Raw genomic sequence first — 19,266 nt, 5'->3', positions numbered from 1 at the left:
TCAAATGATATATCATACATAAGTTCCGAAAAACTCATTGGTACGAGCCGGGGTTCGAACCCGCGACCTCCGGATTGCAAGTCGCACGCTCTTACCGCTAGGCCACCAGCGCTTTTTTTCTTGAATTTTTAAAGATCTAAGCACACAATAGGGACAGACAGACATCGGGAAGCGACTTTATACTATGTAGTGATATTTATTGTACCAATTTGTTATCCAGACGTGTCGTCCCAAAGCGGCGGGTACAGTATGCCGCGCCGCCGACCGCGAGTGTGATTTACCCGAGTACTGCAGCGGCCATTCGCAGTTCTGTCCGCATGACGTTCACAAGATGGACGCCACGCTATGCGGGAGAGACCAGGTACATTCTGAGACTATCGAAATAACCCAGCAATATTCACCTGGTTGATGTTAATAGAAAACTGTCAAATAATATGACTATAGAGTGTAAGTAAGTAAGTAAAAATTCTTTACTAAAAACCTTCCTCTTGAATCATTCTATCTATATTAAAATCCGCATCAAAATCCGTTGCGTAGTTTTAAAGATGTAACCATACATAGGGACAGACAGACAGCGGGAAGCGACTTTATTGTTTTATACTATGAAGTGATTGTGCACCTTAAGAAAAAATACACAGAAAGCGAAATACAAGCTAAATCTGCAAAAAATCTCTCTGAATAATCTGCTGAATTTATAATTTGCAACTCATTTAATAGAAATAAAATTATTTGTCAATTAATACAAGCTAGAAGAGTATATTTCAAATGCGATCTGTTCTCTGGAAGTCTGGTTGATTTTCTTCAGTGTTTATTAATATAGCCGGTCAAACAAGTTTGTCAGTAGCAAAAAGCGCGAAATTCAAATGTTCTACCTTACGCGCCTACATTTTTTAAATTTGCCGCTTTTTCTACTGACGGAAATGGCTTGACAGACTATATTATCCATTTAAATATCTTTTTCCAGGCTTACTGCGTGCGTGGTTCATGTCGGTCACACACAGACCAGTGCAGGCTGCTGTGGGGCGTCACGGGCGCTTCCTCCGATGACAAGTGTTACAACAACTCCAACATAAAGGGCGATGAGTAAGTGTTCATCAAGCTTTAGATTCACTCTGTCGCCTATACCATAGACAAAAAAAATACATAGAATGCTCACTCGTATACATCTGTTTTGGTACCAAAAAGACTATTATTTTCAGTGTCGACATCTAGCATCGAGTAGCGGAATTATCAGTACTGCCATCATAGCTTGCCCTGTCAATCCCTAGAATTGTGTAAAATTTTTGTTTTTTATACCCTGGATGCCCTGTAAGCCAAATCTCATAGAAAAAGGAGCAAGCTATGATGGCGCCATCTATGCAAACCATTGACAGTTGCCAAGCCCATTAGACAATGGTTTTCAAACATGTCTCATCCCATCTATAATTTCTGTAGTTTCCCTTAAAATGCTCCGTTTTATAGCCACGGCAACTGCGGCTACGACCGCGTGAACCAGATCTACCGGCGCTGCGCAGCGCAAGACGTGATGTGCGGCATGCTGCAGTGTCGCCACCTCAACGAGCGGCTCGAGTTCGGCATGGAGAACGCGGCAGTACTCACGGCTACCTTCATCAACAACAACGGTGAGTTATATACAACGTAACCAGTGATGTGCGGCATGCTGCAGTGTCGCCACCTCCACGAGCGGCTCGAGTTCGGCATGGAGAACGCGGCAGTACTCACGGCTACCTTCATCAACAACAACGGTGAGTTATATACAACGTAACCAGTGATGTGCGGCATGCTGCAGTGTCGCCACCTCCACGAGCGGCTCGAGTTCGGCATGGAGAACGCGGCAGTACTCACGGCCACCTTCATAAACAACAACGGTGAGTTATATACAACGTAACCAGTGATGTGCGGCATGCTGCAGTGTCGCCACCTCCACGAGCGGCTCGAGTTCGGCATGGAGAACGCGGCAGTACTCACGGCTACCTTCATCAACAACAACGGTGAGTTATATACAACGTAACCAGTGATGTGCGGCATGCTGCAGTGTCGCCACCTCCACGAGCGGCTCGAGTTCGGCATGGAGAACGCGGCAGTACTCACGGCCACCTTCATAAACAACAACGGTGAGTTATATACAACGTAACCAGTGATGTGCGGCATGCTGCAGTGTCGCCACCTCCACGAGCGGCTCGAGTTCGGCATGGAGAACGCGGCAGTCCTCACGGCTACCTTCATCAACAACAACGGTGAGTTATATACAACGTAACCAGTGATGTGCGGCATGCTGCAGTGTCGCCATCTCAACGAGCGGCTCGAGTTCGGCATGGAGAACGCGGCAGTACTCACGGCTACCTTCATCAACAACAACGGTGAGTTATATACAACGTAACCAGTGATGTGCGGCATGCTGCAGTGTCGCCATCTCAACGAGCGGCTCGAGTTCGGCATGGAGAACGCGGCAGTACTCACGGCTACCTTCATCAACAACAACGGTGAGTTATATACAACGTAACCAGTGATGTGCGGCATGCTGCAGTGTCGCCATCTCAACGAGCGGCTCGAGTTCGGCATGGAGAACGCGGCAGTACTCACGGCTACCTTCATCAACAACAACGGTGAGTTATATACAACGTAACCAGTGATGTGCGGCATGCTGCAGTGTCGCCATCTCAACGAGCGGCTCGAGTTCGGCATGGAGAACGCGGCAGTACTCACGGCTACCTTCATCAACAACAACGGTGAGTTATATACAACGTAACCAGTGATGTGCGGCATGCTGCAGTGTCGCCATCTCAACGAGCGGCTCGAGTTCGGCATGGAGAACGCGGCAGTACTCACGGCTACCTTCATCAACAACAACGGTGAGTTATATACAACGTAACCAGTGATGTGCGGCATGCTGCAGTGTCGCCACCTCAACGAGCGGCTCGAGTTCGGCATGGAGAACGCGGCAGTACTCACGGCTACCTTCATAAACAACAACGGTGAGTTATATACAACGTAACCAGTGATGTGCGGCATGCTGCAGTGTCGCCATCTCAACGAGCGGCTCGAGTTCGGCATGGAGAACGCGGCAGTACTCACGGCTACCTTCATCAACAACAACGGTGAGTTATAGGTCCACAATGAGCTGATGCTAACAGGGTCTGATATACCAGTGTACCTATATCCATAGCATGCCAGGGACAAAATGTTGACCTACGGCTTACAGGTATAGTTTAAGCGCACAACTTTAAACTCACTACTCACCGTGGTATACAGTAAATAGGGAGTATTACTGCAATGTTTTGCCGCCAGAGTGCAGCACTAGCGACTTTAGTAAACCATAGAGTAACTTATACATACTTTACCTTAAATTGTTCCAATCAAATATGACATTGATACATCAAGGCGGTTTGTTTACAAAAGGCCTATCGGGAAAGAAACGCGAAATCGAAACTCGGCTATCTCAGCTATCTGCCTCTTTATCGCTCGAATATGCAAGACTGTTAGACTTATTGTGGGAGTGTCGCCCCCTGCGCAGAGTTTCGCGTAATATTCCCTATTGACGCCATTTTATTTTTGGTCAAATTTGGGAAGGATAACAGGCTCCTAGTGTATTTAATGAAAAAATAATGTCTAAAAAAGATTTTTTTTAAAGCTGACTACACGTATTATGTCACCCTACTGTGTGGGATGATACGGTAAAACATTTTGAACCAAAGTTACATTGTGTTTATTTTTGCAGGTATAATAATTCCTTGCCGCACTGTGATCATCGATCTTGGTCTCAGCGACGTGGATCCCGGTCTCGTACCCGATGGTGCTAAGTGTGGACCCGATAAGGTAGGCATTATACTTCGTTTTTTTTAGGATTAGAAATTTGGTAAACAATCTTGATGTGTCTTTTAATTGAAAAACACTTTTTAAAAATCAATAACTATTACTTATGAAAGCAGAACTATAAAAGATCGTATTAGATTCATAATTGTTACATATTTACCGTAACTTATTTTTAAAATGTGTTTCTCAATTAAAAGACACATCAAGATTGTTTACCAAATTTCTAATCCTAAAAAAAAAGGAAGTATAGAAATATCCTGAAATATATAATGTATTTGACACAGTAATTTTTCCACTTTTAAATTTAATACAATACATACACTGTATTAAATTTAAAAGTGGAAAAATTACTGTCTTGGTTGAGACTTGAACTCACGGCCTCTCCAGAGTCTCACCCGAGACAGTAATTTTTCTACTTTTTCTAGCATCGGTCGCAGACGTTTCTGCTTGTTAAAAATTAAATTAGATAAGGTATTAATTATAATATTTAAAACTTTCGCGTTTTGAACACATATTAACTCACATTTATAGACGGGTCGGTATTTATAAAATTCGCGTTAGACCCGTCTATAAATGTGAGTTAATAAGGTAATTAATTATTAATATTAATTTCTTCGACCATATCTTTTGTTTTCATACCTCAACAATGTTTATATCAATGAATAAATCTCCTATACGCCTATAGGTATGCTTGATTATCACTCAAATTAATAGAATATGAAGTACCTAATAAATATGAATACTAAACTACTACAACCTCATTCTCATATCCATAATAATATCTGGGAGACCGAGCTTTGCTCGGAAAACATATAAAATCTCAAAAGTTTGCGTTTTCCCAGAGATAAGACCCAGCTAGATCGATTTTTCGCCCCCGAAAACCGCCATATACCAAATTTCATCGAAATCGTTAGAGCCGTTTCCGAGATCCCCGAAATATATATATATATATATATATATGTCGGAGCGAGACACCAGAAAGACGTATTGCAGCATTACAGTTCATAGTTAGACGCCTGTATAAAATCGATTAGCAATGTTTGGCGTATTGTTGAACTAAAATGACAGGTTTTGAACAGGCTTTGGAACGTCAAGATGTGTACCTATCTTGAGTGAACGTAGGCACGGGCAGGCATTTTTGTCGTTATGTTGGTAGACTGGTCAGGCAGGTTTACCAACTTGAATTGGAGGCGGGAGCGGTTGGCTCCGCCGCGGGAACTGGCTTCCTTCTTCTTGATCGGACCGCGCTAGAGATCGGACGTTAGCCAAGCTCGTGCCTAATTCGCTACGTTCCTGAAGGCTTACACCTGAAGGATTATTCTGAAAGCTTATAGATTCTCACGTTGTTTAACCGTTTAGCTAAGTGTTTTATTCCAAGTGTTATTTTGATTTCTTATGTGCCATTATAAGCTTACTTTTGTAAAATAAAGAAACTATGTGTTGTTTTGAAAAGATGTGTCCCGCCGAGTTTGTTGCCGGGTTAAATCTTCTCGGGTCAGAGGTGTAGGGTTGGAGCCGGTGTAGTTTGACTTAAATAAAGATTTGAACGATTTCATGTGATCTTTTTATTTTTATTGAATCCGATTCCATCGTAAGATCGTTTATTTTGATTATTTAGTACTGAAATAATAGTAGGCACTAGTATGGTTAATGAGTCCGAATGTTTATTTCATGCGTTGGTAGCATACCTACTATTTTGGCTGTGAAGTAATACATCTAGGTACTACCCCACGCGCCCACCGCCGTTAGGACCATCCTTCGCCGATATATACATATATAAATAAATAATAATATATATATATATATATAAATAAATAAATATGCAAGAATTGCTCGTTTGAAGGTATAAGATATATCCACAATATGGATGTGCATAACTTGAATAAGACAGTTGAGATGAAAATACCTAACTTCGATCTAAAATCTAAATGACAGCCCTGACACGTAATCTTCTGAAAACTTTCACTATACCACTGTGTTGTAGTAAGGTAGACGTACTAGTGCTCGACACGCTAATGCCCAATAGATGGCACCCTGCTGTCACCTCTATTGACAATGACTTAAGTTTCAAGATGACATGTACTGGTACCGCGTCGAGCACCAGTACGTTTACCTTACATGACATTATAAAATTATAGTCAGCAAGAAGTATCAAAAAACAATTCTAATTTTAAAACTGGGTTGTTTTTTGTTTGGCACATTTAGATCCATTAGAGTTAGGTTAATAGGTTTTTTCTACTCCCGTACTTTTATTTGTCATTTAAAGGGTCGTGCACACACCTTTAAAACCCTACCTTATAGTTGTCCAGACAAGTCTTTAGTCTATGGCCCAAAAAAGAATTTGTGCATACACGCAGTATCTTTTTGGCGATTTTACGATACTTCGTGTAATGACCACTTAAAAAATATTGAATGAAATACAGTGTTGGCAACCTTATTTTAAATGTCATCTCTGTCAAATAAGTGAACCATAGACATGTTTTTTTTTAATTTCATTCGTTCGTTCATTCTTTTCCCGCCCGTACCCTCCATTTTTGCTACTTCTCGAATTAAAAATATTTGTTAAATTTACAATTTTATTTCAAAGTAAGTGCTTGGTCGTAGAAAAAGTATTGTATGCAACGTTGTAATACTCGTAACGTATTTATTAACAATTTTCGGGTTCGCCTCAAATTGTTACTCACGCCACTCGCCTTTTTTGACCTCTCTTAAACAACGGTTGCATAATAGTATTTTATGCAACCGTTGTTTAAAAGGGGTCAAAAAAGGCGAGTGGCGTGAGTAACAATTTGAGGCGAAGCCGAAAATTGTTAATAAAGACGCCACGAGTATTTTTTGACTCAGTTAAACAACGTTGCATACAATACTTTTTCTACGACCAAGCACTTACTTTGAAAAAAAAAATTAAAAAATATTTTTCATTCAACAAAAATAATACTTTAAACAAGTGGAATCATATAGGACATATATGTAGGTAAACAAACCAAAAGTATACAGCTAAAATACGCGACCCGGCCACCGCGCCCCGCACCCCACGGCCGGTTGGTCAGCGACACCTTCTTGTAACTCATGAGGCCCTGGTACTTGCTCTTAGTTAAATTACAATTTTGGACAGTTTTTTCTCGATTTTGGCCACAGTAGCCTATGGAGACTAACAAGCAACGCTAAGCGGTGTTCGTAGTCTATGGGTCTTGCTATATTACGGGTGTCACATGCGCGTTTCTGATTTCTAAAGCAATTTTATTGTTTCTACTAGTTAGTACTCATCTGACAGAGATGACAATTAAAATTAGGTTGGCAACAATGTATTTCATACAATATTTTTTTAGTGGTGATTACACGAAGTATCGTAAAAGTACCAAAAAGATACTGCGTGTATGCACAAATACTTTTTTGGGGAATAGACTAAAGACTTGTCTTGACAACTATAACATAGGGGTTTAAAGGTGTGTGTACGACCTTTTAAATGACAAATAAAAGTACGGGAGTAGAAAAAATACTATAATAATGAAATGTTTCCAGATGTGTATGCAACAGAAGTGCGTGCCGGTGGACGAGGTGCGAGCGGCCATGGCGACGCGAGAGGGTTCCGTGTGCCCCTCCAACTGCTCCGGACACGGCATCTGCAACTCTAACGGTAACCAATACCACTGTAGCCTATGGACGACTGCTACTCCAGAGCAGGGATGTTGCGGATGCAGATTTTTTGACATCCGCGGATGCGGATGCGGATATTTAAAGGCTCACATCCGCGGATGTGGATGCGGATGCGGATGTCAAGATTAGGTACTGAGAAAACGTCAAATATTACATTTTTTGTATTTTTGTAATAAAAAAAAACGAACCGTTTAGTATTTGAGCAAGAATATAGGTGCGTTATATTTAATAAACAGTAACTTGGCCGACTTTACTGGATCTAGAGTCTAGACGATTTCGTTATAGGTAATGACGAAATTACCTAGCACTTACGCCGCCTCTAAGGCGTTCCTGTCCCGACTTGTTCGACATCCGCATCCGCATAAGCTCCACATCGATTTTATGCGGATGCGGATGCAGATGCGGATGTTGAAAATAATGCGGAAGTTCCGCGGTTGCGGATGTGGATGCGGATGTTCGCAACATCCCTGCTCCAGAGGTGTTACATGCGCGTTGCCGACCATAACACCCCGCACCCTCGTTGACCTGGGGAAGTAACAAATAGTACAAATACAATTTATGCTACGTCGGGGGCAAACAAGCTTACAGCCCTCCTGATGGTAATCGATCACCGTAGCCTATGGACGACTGCTACTCCAGAGGTGTTACATGCGCGTTGCTAACACTCCGCACCCTTGTTGAGCTGGGAAAATACCTCCTTATAGAAAACCGCAGCTAAATAACACTAGACCCTGGTACTAATAGTGGTGTGTTCCTGCCGGTGAGTAAGGTTGCTATAGCTCAACTAGGGTGCGGGGTGTTAGGCCATCACTACACAGTATAAAACAAAGACGCTTCGTGCTGTCTGTCTATCCCTATGTATGCTTTGATTTTTAAAACTACGCAACGGATTTTGATGCGGTTTTTTTTAATAGATATGAGGATGGATGTCGGGAGGTGTATTGATACAACCAGATTCTAAATAAGACTAAACTTTATTCATAAAGATAATTGATTATATAGCATTGAAATACACGTACATGAGCATCTATAGTTCTATACACTACATAGATATTAGATTAGAGTAATTCAAGAGGAAGGTTTATGTATAATTTGTTAACCCGTGCGAAGCCGGGGCGGGTCGCTAGTTAATAATAAATGAGTCAAAAATTTAAAAAAAAATGTGTTTTATGTGTTGTTGTTACAAATTAGTGTTTTTAGTGTTTTAGTGCCCCAGTTGAACATAATCGAAATATGTGTTGCAGGGAATTGTCACTGCGAGGCCGGGTTCGCGCCGCCGCTGTGCGCGCTGCCCGGCCCCGGGGGCTCCCACGACTCGGGCCCTGCTACTGATCCTAGTGGTGAGTATTAACTTGACGACCGGTCTTTTTTTTTTTTTTAATTATACATAAAAATACAGCATTTTAGTACCTTAATCTAATGTTTCGCCAACTGTGAGACAGTTTGTTGGCGGTGCGCTCTAGAGTAATCTTAAGCTAAATTAGGTACACTAATTATTAATAGTAACAAGTTAGTGTAGTGTGTGCTATACCTTACCCACACATATACAGTGTTAGAGTATATAAGGCTACACATGTATCATTTGACGGGCATTATACGTCTATACTCGAAGCTAGTTGTTTTCCTTTAACGCCCAACCTCACATGGCGATCCTGCCAGTGCGGCCTTGCGCTGCACTGGCGGCGCGCCGCGCCAGCCAGTGAAGTTCGAGATTGATGAGCCAGAGAAGATAGTAATTAATATGTGACCTTGTTTAATTGATATTTAAAATCAACACATAAAATTGAGAAAGTGCTCGAACAGTTATAAATAGACTATGTGAATAACATTGCAAAATCATTTAGTGGAGTGACTCAAATAAGTAAAGAAGTGAACTTTTAAAATACCTACATATTGTATTAATTGAATGGAACGTGTTTCACGAGTTTTTACGTACGTACAAGATGACTGGACTTAAAATTAAAAACGGGCGGTGATTGAAAAAAAACGGACAGTGATTATAAACGATTTGGGATAGTATGCAGCCGGGAGTTGTCGGTGTCCTTGCACAGGAGCCCGGGGCAGGAGGTACAATACGAGTTCGGCGACAACAGCGCAAACAGAGAAGTGCTTAACGTGAATTGATTGGCTAGGTTGTGATTATAATTTTTTTTTAATAAGGGTTGTCGGTACGTAAATAATATTTTTAGAATTTTAATTTCTTTGTTGATTAACCTTTTGAACTATTTTTTTTTGTTTTAGTAGTGAAAATATAGTACTTTAAGTTTAAAGGGTTAAAAGGACGGTTAGTCAAAAAAATACTTATATATTTTCTCACTTTTATAATAATAGTTTTTTTTAATGTGACCTAAGTTTATATATACATTTGACCAGTGTTTCTCCAGCCATGTGTACATGTTTTTTTTTTTTAATTTATATAATTGTGTCATTTATAACGTTCCGAAAATAATTAAAAATATTTATATTTCATTCGTTGTAAATCATTATACGAGTATTAGGTACTTACAATACAAATATAGCACGGCGTTGCAAAAGCGTTCCCATAAACGGTTTGGTATGCAGAGAGTATGTTATTACATCTCAAATTTCAGTCACAGGTGTCATAAAATGAAGCAATGTGCACAGTTTTAGATTATTTAAATTATAATCATAATGGTACTTATTATTTTTAACCATGATATAGATTTGGTATTTTAGTACATCAATGTTTATGTTTGTATTTAAGATTTTAGTTTTAAAGAATTAGTGTACCGGACTTATCATTTTGTTATTATTTTATAATAATGTGTATCTGACATGACAATTGAATACGGATGTGACATTTTGATACAAAGTTACGAGGTGGAAAAGTTATAGTTATGTTGGAAAAATAATGATTTGGTTTGTTTCAATGATGGAGTATATGGATGGATGTATCGTTAAACGTTTGTTGGTATTGCATGTGTACTTAGAAAGGTATAGGTAGTGTAGACTGTAGAGGTAAAATAAATACGTAAATTGATTGTGAATTGATTGATTGGTTTGGTTTCAGAGTTCTAAATGGCAAGATGGAATTTGATTGATTTTTGGATGGCGTTTAAGATAGGTAGTTGTTGGGAACACTGATTTGTATAAGTTTTTCAAAGAACGATTGGCCTGATCAACTAAGAGTTGTTGAAATTCTTATATATTGAAGTTTTCATGGTGTCTGTGATATTTGATCGAGTATTGAAAGTTTTGTTTTGTAAGGAAGATTTAATAACAGGCTGTTACAAGAATTAAATATGCCTATCGCATCTTCGGTGGCCCGAGAGGCGGCCTTGGGCGATTAGGTTAACAAGGGTACGCCAGGATACAAGGCAGGCACGGAATCCTTGGATGTCTGACCATGATTCGGTCGAGTATCAATTGTGGAGACACCTTGGACACATGGAAGGTTATGATGTAAGGAAGTGTTAAAAGAACTGCCTGAATGTGAATAGAAATATATGTATGTGTGCGCGCGCAAAAATAAAATATCCTTGTATCCTGAGCCAAATAAATAAATAAATATTAAGGTCGGCCGACCACGTGTATAAAAGCGTTGTGTACCCTTGCCAAAAGTGATGCATATAAAATGCCCACTTCAAGTGTTTATGTAAAAAAAAAACCTGTAAAGTGACGTCTTAAATAAATATATATAAAAAAAATGGATAGACTTGCAAGTCATAAGGATATACGGATATATCATATAATAAACTCGAGAATTGACTCATTTTTAAATGATGACGAGGTGACTAAAGCTGTAGGTACCTAGGATCGAAACATTAATGGAGACGAACACATGTAACAAGTAAACAATTACTATATGTATAGATAAATATATATGGATTGGAATTTTGGTTATTCTATAAACATTAAAATTATTGTTAACTGTCTCTTTAGTATTTTCCCCACCTCACATTAGCATTAGGAACATAAATTTACTTACATGTATGTATCTTAAATCTATCTTGCGGGACAGCATCACACTCAACTAACCAAACGTAGATCTTATATCGAGATAAGGTCCACGCACGGCCAGCCAACCACATTAAATTGTATTAAGCAAAGCAAGTCTGGCCTAGTGGGTAGTGACCCTGCCTGTGAAGCCGCGGTCCTGGGTTCGAATCCCAGTAAGGGCATTTATTTGTGTGATGAGCACAGATATTTGTTCCTGAGTCATGGTTGTTATCTATGTATTTAAGTATTTGTATATTATATATATCGTTGTCTGAGTACCCACAACACAAGCTTTCTTGAGCTTACCGTGGGGCTTAGTCAATTTGTGTAAAAATTTCCTATAATATTTATTTATTTATTTATTTAAGTTTATTTTTTATGTTAATGTGTTTATAATATTGAAAACTTTCGCGTTTTGAACACATGTTAACACACATTTATAGACGGGTCTATCGCGAAAATTATTTTATTACTTTTATTTACCGACGTTTCGACACAGGTTCCACTGATCGTGGTCGCGGCTAACTGACCACGACCAGTGAAACCTGTTTCGAAACGTCGGTAAATAAAGGTAATAAAATAAATTTCGCGATAGACCCGTCTATAAGTGTGAGTTAATTAATGTGTTTAGTTTAGGAGCCCCGCTAGCTAAGTTGTAAACTAAATGTTTTTTTGAAAAGAAGCAGTGCAGTGGGACCATGGTAATATTATCGCCTAAGAAATAAAAAGAATGCGAATAAAACGATTAAAACGACTTGGAAAGTATTAATGATGAGAAAAATTTTACCTAGGAATAAATGCGTCTGGTGTAAATTAAGAATAGGAAAAAATGCGGATGGAAAAATCATGTTAGGAATTAATGCGTCTGGTGTAAATTAAGAATAGGAAAAAATGCGAATAGAAATTATGCTACAGGTAAATTATGATTTTGGGAAAATGATCTAACCAGTCCCAATACATATTAGTATGTCTGTCTAAGAGATAATTTTTGAGTAACTAGAAAAGCAGCAATAGTAAAGTTGACGAAATATAAAGTGCACCGATCTTGTTCTAACTTGTTCAAGACATCAGCTCACTTTATATTTCGTCAAACTTACCACGAAATACCCGCTGTTTTTATTATAGTATTTTTTTACTCATTCTCATTATAGTTATCACTACATAATATAAAACAAAGTCGCTTCCCGCTGTCTTTCCCTATGTATGCTTAGATCTTTAAAACTACGCAACGGATATTTATTTAATAGATAGAGTGATTCAGGAGGAAGGTTTATGTATAGTCAAAGTCAAAGTCAAAGTCAAAAATATCTTTATTCATGTAGGCCTAGCAACAAGCACTTATGAATCGTAACATACTTATAAATTATCTTAAGCTAATTATCAGAGCAATTTATTGATGTTATTATTCCATAATAATATTGGATAATATAATTTGTTAACCCGTGCGAAGCCGGGGCGGGTCGCTAGTAATTAAAAAACCGGCCAAGTGCGAGTCAGACTCGCGCACGGAGGGTTCCGCACCATCAACAAAAAATAGAGCAAAACAAGCAAAAAAACGGTCACCCATCCAAGTACTGACCCCGCCCGACGTTGCTTAACTTCGGTCAAAAATCACGTTTGTTGTATGGGAGCCCCACTTAAATCTTTATTTTATTCTGTCTTTAGTATTTGTTGTTATAGCGGCAACAGAAATACCATCACCTGTGAAAATTTCAACTGTCTAGCTATCACGGTTCGTAAGATACAGCCTGGTGACAGACGGACGGACGGACGGACGGACGGACAGCGGAGTCTTAGTAATAGGGTCCCGTTTTTACCCTTTGGGTACGGAACCCTAAAAAATACTCATTCACATTATTTTGTCCACAGTCCAAAGGAACTTCATGGTGGTCATGTACGTGATCTTCCTCGGGATCATACCAGGCATCCTGCTGGTACTACTCCTGGTCTACTACTCGCGACACAACGTTCTACTCTGGTGGAAGAAACCCCGAAAATCGTACGTACACACCCCCTCCATGGCCCTGCCTAACTTCACTACATTCAGTAAATGGCTGAATAATGATAAGAAAACTAGTGTGGACAAGTTGGTTGTAGAAGAGGCTAGTAGTTCTAAGTATAAGCTAGTTGAAACGCCGCATTATGCGAATATATCTAGTGTTATAAATGCGGAAAAAACGGCCCCTTCTGTGCAAGTAAAAAAAACTGTGTATGATAAGAAAAATATAGAGTCTGGAAAATTTGGTCGGAAAATAAATAAAGACGATATTGTTATTGCTGATTCTAATGCTGTTCCTAAATTAGATGTTAAAATTAAACCTAAAGCGGTTTTAACGAAGAAATTGACAAAAAATAACGCCAATTATATTCATGACCTAAATAAATCTAAGGTAGAAATTGTAAAGAATTTTGAATCACCGGTGGCAGCACAAAAATCTATAATACTAAAATCTAATTTAAGCCCGAAGCCTGGTGTTAGCCCTAAGCCTAATGTGATACCGAAGTTGCCAGGCGATAGTAAACCTAAACCGGAGGTAATAAACACTGGTCTCGCTTCTACAACCAATGAGCTTGTGAACCAGAGATCTAAGCTACGTAAAGTTACTAAATAGTGCTTTAGAAATAGTTGGAAGTAGAGCTAAATGCCAGTCTTAAAACACTAGTGTACAGTCCAATACATATTTACACGCCTCTAGGATACTGAAAATAAGGTTGTGTTCATTTGTTTTTGCAACATTGGCTTGTAAAAATGTTTGTGAACTCGACCATACCATCGCCCACACTGTTAACTGTACATCGGTGGATCTTATGCCTTTTGTAATAAGGTCCACCGATGTATAGTTAGGAGTGTTGCTGTTTGTACATGTGCTGTAGACATTTATGCTTGAAAACGCCTGAAAAAACTAGCTCTCTAAAGATTATTTTTTTATATTGTGGGCGTATAGTTCTAGTCCCGATATTTTACAGTAATATCCACAATAAGGAAGAGTAAACTGACAATTATTAAAAATAATATGGTTGAGAAGCAAGTTATAAGAAGTAAGTTTAAACGATCTCGTAAAATACGTGCCCGCGACTGTAAGGGCCTTACTAAGTATTTGAATTTTTAGATTAGGTAGATTTTTCGATGAATAATTCCCAACAAGCTGGAAATCGTTTTAATACCTAATAAATAGGTCCCAAATGCGTGTAATCCGAGTTCGCGCAATCGCAGGAGGTGTACATACCAGGGAGCCTAGCCAACGTGCAAATCGTTAACACTCCGTGGCGTAGCGTAGTCGTCTATTTCTATCACTCTTCCATATTAGTGCGACGGAAACAGTTGCGTTTCGTACGCTAGGCACCCAGACATTATAAGCTTAATCGTTTATAGTAAATGCCAATCAAAGCTTCAAATAATGTGCGGAACTGATCATGTGACTTTACGTTTGTATCTGTTACATCCCGATACACTTTAACTTTCGATTGGCCTTTGTCGATAAACGATTGTCATCTTGGCTACGGCCCCAGTTTACTCTTTCTAATTCTGGATATACAAATATAGTTAATGTAAAAAGTTAACTTAGTCACCATGCATGTTTTGTGGGATTTGTGGTTTGGCTTGTCGTCCGAATTATCTTTTAAGACATAGTTACCGCATTTTAAGTTGAGACGAATGGAACGAATGGTAGGTATCTATCTAATACCTTTAAACGAGCAATTCTTGTTTATTTATATATTTATTTATTTATTTATATATATATTTCGGGGATCTCGGAAACGGCTCTAACGATTTCGATGAAATTTGCTATATGGGGGTTTTCGGGGGCGAAAAATCGATCTAGCTAGGTCTTATCTCTGGGAAAACGCGCATTTTCGAGTTTTTATATGTTTTCCGAGCGAAGCTCGGTCACTCAGATATTTTACTTAAACAGTTAACGGTAGTATGAAAAAAGAACAGAGATTAAATTTAAATTGTGCTTAGGGTTTGCAATCCGGATCCGAAATGTATGAAATTATCTGGATCCGGATCCGCGGATGTTCCCATACATTTCGGATCCGTTGTGCAAACCCTAATTGTGCTAGATAGACGTTGTATGCGAGACCTCAACTTATAATGCGATAACGATTTTCTTTACTGTTAAAAAGGTTTTTCTCATTGTATTATAACTATTTTATTATCAATGTGGATAAAGATAAGCTTTAACATTACCTACGAAATTCACTGTAAATTAGTCATTATTCCAAAGATTTACAAATGTTTTTACTAAAACTGTATATATTTTTGTATTAAAATTTTATAACATTTCTCTTTCTTCTTTTCCTTCTTCCTAAAAATGTTACCAGTTTTTTTAATAATCACTATTTAAACCCCAAATTATAAATATTACAAATATTGCAACTTGCAACTACATAGGCATATTGCAACTTACAACACGTGTATTTTGTAACTTCCAAATGTTATGTTTAGAAACCTGTATATTTTCTTGGTAAAAAATAATTTTAAATAAAATAAAACTGGTATCATTTAATATATCTTTAGTTGGTGGTTTGATTTTCTGCATTTTGGTGAGTTCATTGTTTTACAAAACGTTTTCATTTACTAACTCTGTTTTTGGTTTGAATTTTATGTATTTATTTGTAAAATAAATTAATTGACATCGCATGTTTCTTTAACACATCTTTAATAACGAGTAACTTCTGTAAATATTTTTAAGTACTAATAAATTAGCATTTATATGTATGCATGTGGTAACAAGTGTTTAAAATGTAACTTGAAATTGCCATACAGATTTATTGCCATAAGGATGTCATTTGGAAATCATTGTAATCGAATTTTGTAATGTAGGTAATAATGGGTGTCTTTAAATATAACTCACATTCATGTGGACGTGGAAAACAATATCTAGGAAAAATTAGCATGTACAAATGATTTTTTTTCTCTTTTACTTCAGCTAAATATTAGAACAGTTGAAAAAAATTACGAGTTTTATAATTAATTTCGAAGCTGAACATCTATTTTAGGATTTTACGCACGTTGGGTCATATTATCCCGGTCGGATATGAGATATCTCTCATTATTCAGGAATATTTTAAAATTCAACTTTCAGCGTTTTATGAAAATATTTTTATCACCGCAGGGCCCATAGACAGCATAAAATGTCCGTATCTGATATTCAACTATAACTTCTTCTTATCATGTAAACTAATGTAAAGGGATCATAACTAGATAATATTCTGCCAATATCTTGCCACCTATAACTAACACAATTATTATCCCCGCAGGGTCCAATCACCGAAGAGTAGCCTCCAGCACCGCATCTCCCTCGGCGCACACAAACTCGCCGCTAACTTCACGCCACACCCCCCCCCACCCCCCACCCCCCGCGCCGACGACAGCTCCAGCCTGCTCGACAACACCAGCCCCCCGCCCCTCCACCCCCCCGTCAACTTCTTCGGCAACTTCAAGGGCTTCTCCCTCGCCCCTATCGAAAAAGAGGAGGACAAGGAACAGGCCAAGGAACCGGTCAAAAGCGCGAAGATAACACCTGTACATCGGAGCGGCAGCAGTAGTAACAATTTAGCCAATCAGGGCGTTTTAAAGCCTGTTCTGCGCAGCGCGCCGCCTTTGCCAGTAGTTCCAAACAGCCCGAGGACCAGTCCGTCTATTAAAAGGACCAACAGCTCCGTCCAGAGGATAAAAGCGCTCATGAATGCTGAGAGGGAAGACGGGCCCCCCGTCATGGCGACCCCGCCGTCTCGCCCGGTCATATCCAGCCCTATACTTGAAGCCTCCACTTGTACGGCCAAGGAGTTGATATCCCCGCTCGGCTCGAAGACTTTAGGCCCGGTGCGAGCGGCCCCGAATGTTCCTACTATGTCCCCAGATTTACCAAAGAGACCATTAAGTATGCACGCGAGTACGGTCCCCCAGAAACCGCTCCCCGAAGAACCTAAAAAGGTCAAAGAAGGTATATCGTTAAACAGGATAGCATCCTTCTTGAAACACGACAAGCCGAAGGAAAAGGAACGCAATCCGGTTGAAAGAAGCCACTCCCTCCCTAAAAACCCTATTCATCAGATAAAAGTACCAAAAGCAGTAGATAAAGTTGCTCTGAGGAACCTGCAGATATCAAATCCAATTTTACAGAAGGGAATCGAACTCCCAGTAGCTACGGTACCGGTTGTCTCAGATTCTGAGGACGCGGATGATCCTAAAGCGTTCGTGAACAGGACTCAAAGTATGAGAGCGGCGCCGGTTGTGCCTAAAGCGCCTTTACAAACCTTTGGCTCCATGAGGCAACCCTCAGGTGCCCCGCGACCCGTTTCAGGGGTAGGCCGACCAACCGCCCCACCCCCGCCAGCACCTATAGAAGAAACTCCAGTCTACCAGAACCCTAAACCGATAGATCTTAAACAAACAGACTATGTCGACTGTATAGAAGAAAAGCAGGCACCTCTCGCTCATATAGACGAAGAATCCGGCGATAATATCTATGCTATTATTGAGGAAAGCCCCGAGAAACATTCGAAACCCCTCCCTGGGGTACCTCTGCCTATAAAAACGATACCCCAAGCACCACCAGTAGGATACAACACTCCTAAACCCATCTCCTGTAATTCTGGCAGCACAGAAAGCATGGGTCTCCTTGGAGAAATCGTTGACGAGATTCAAAACAGGAACTTTGATTCTATATACTCAGCTTCGACCTTGAGAAAAAAGAAAGGGAGAGCGAATGAGGGTGACAGAGATAGCACGTACATGAACACGGCCCCGGAAAGCGTGTACAGCAACTCTGGAGGAAAAAGTGTCGCTTCTACCACTAGCAGTGGATACTTACATCCATCGGCGGTTAATGTACCTACGTACTTGAATAAAGGTAAAGTGGAAAATAAGCAGGAAGAAAAAGCGCCGCCTTCTCCAAAAGCGAACTCAAAAATACCACAATTCGCGAGACAGGTGACTCCCCCTAATTTGAAGACTTTCAAAACAGTCCCACAGTCACCTAAAGCTGCAAATAAAATAAATCAGAAAATAACTAACAGTCCAGATGTGGTGTCAAGCTGTGCTGTGGCTGACAAAACTGTTAAAGCCCCTGACGTTATAAACAACAATAAAATAAGTGATACTCCGAAAGTAGCCGCGAAACCTAGCATCACAGCCAAACCTAACGACAATAGACCGCCTTTGCGGCCCGCTCCGGCTGTCGATAAAAAACCAACAATCAAAACTACACTCAAACCGGTCACTAATGTAAAACCTCAAATAAACCGTACAAATTCCAAAGTAGACTCTAACATAGCTGCTATAGCGGACAACATTAATAAAAACAAACCTAAAGTTGTCCCTAAACCTACGGGTTTGCAAAGAACAGACTCGAATGTTAAACCTAACGCTAGTAGGTTGACGTCTAAACCGTCAAACGTGGCTAGTTTGCAGCAGAAGTTTGAAAATAGAAAATCGATAGGCAAAGAGCCGGTAGCTAAGAAATAGTTTTAAGGAAAACTGCTATTTTTTTGTATTTAGCTTCAGCAGTTTTATTTACAAGTAGGTACAGTCGCCATCAGATATATCGGGGCGGCCAAGGTGATCACAAGTATCTGAACACGCCTCTATTGTCAAGGCGCTAGAGTGCGTGTTCAGATATTCTGAGCACCTCGGCCGCTCCGATATATCTGATGGCGACTGGAATTTATGCATCGATACAGTAGCCGGCGCTGTGCGAATCTAATAAATAAAATCAGACTTGAAGATGAAGACCTTAATAAATTAACAAATTATTTCCATTGTGTTACCAATATGTTACACAATGTATAATGTATTAAATTAAGCCTTAACTATGTACGAAACTTTGT

General features: G+C 39.6%; 1 protein-coding gene across 1 annotated transcript in view; it reads left to right on the top strand.

Moving 5' to 3' along the window:
* The window catches only part of LOC134657532 (disintegrin and metalloproteinase domain-containing protein 12-like), a 93,831-nt gene extending 74,877 nt beyond the window's left edge, over nucleotides 1-18,954 (top strand). The window contains exons 11-18 of the mRNA XM_063513108.1: nucleotides 221-361; nucleotides 965-1,083; nucleotides 1,462-1,622; nucleotides 3,719-3,816; nucleotides 7,336-7,450; nucleotides 8,715-8,810; nucleotides 13,300-13,429; nucleotides 16,696-18,954. Of these exons, the coding sequence (XP_063369178.1) occupies nucleotides 221-361; nucleotides 965-1,083; nucleotides 1,462-1,622; nucleotides 3,719-3,816; nucleotides 7,336-7,450; nucleotides 8,715-8,810; nucleotides 13,300-13,429; nucleotides 16,696-18,904 (3,069 nt within the window). The 3' untranslated portion in view covers nucleotides 18,905-18,954. The remainder of the gene's footprint in view (nucleotides 1-220; nucleotides 362-964; nucleotides 1,084-1,461; nucleotides 1,623-3,718; nucleotides 3,817-7,335; nucleotides 7,451-8,714; nucleotides 8,811-13,299; nucleotides 13,430-16,695) is intronic.
* The last annotated feature ends 312 nt before the right edge of the window (nucleotides 18,955-19,266 follow it).

This window comes from Cydia amplana, chromosome 20 (assembly GCF_948474715.1).
Source record: "Cydia amplana chromosome 20, ilCydAmpl1.1, whole genome shotgun sequence".
NCBI classification, from domain to species: Eukaryota; Metazoa; Arthropoda; class Insecta; order Lepidoptera; family Tortricidae; genus Cydia; species Cydia amplana.
This window is presented reverse-complemented; position numbering and strand designations above follow the sequence as displayed.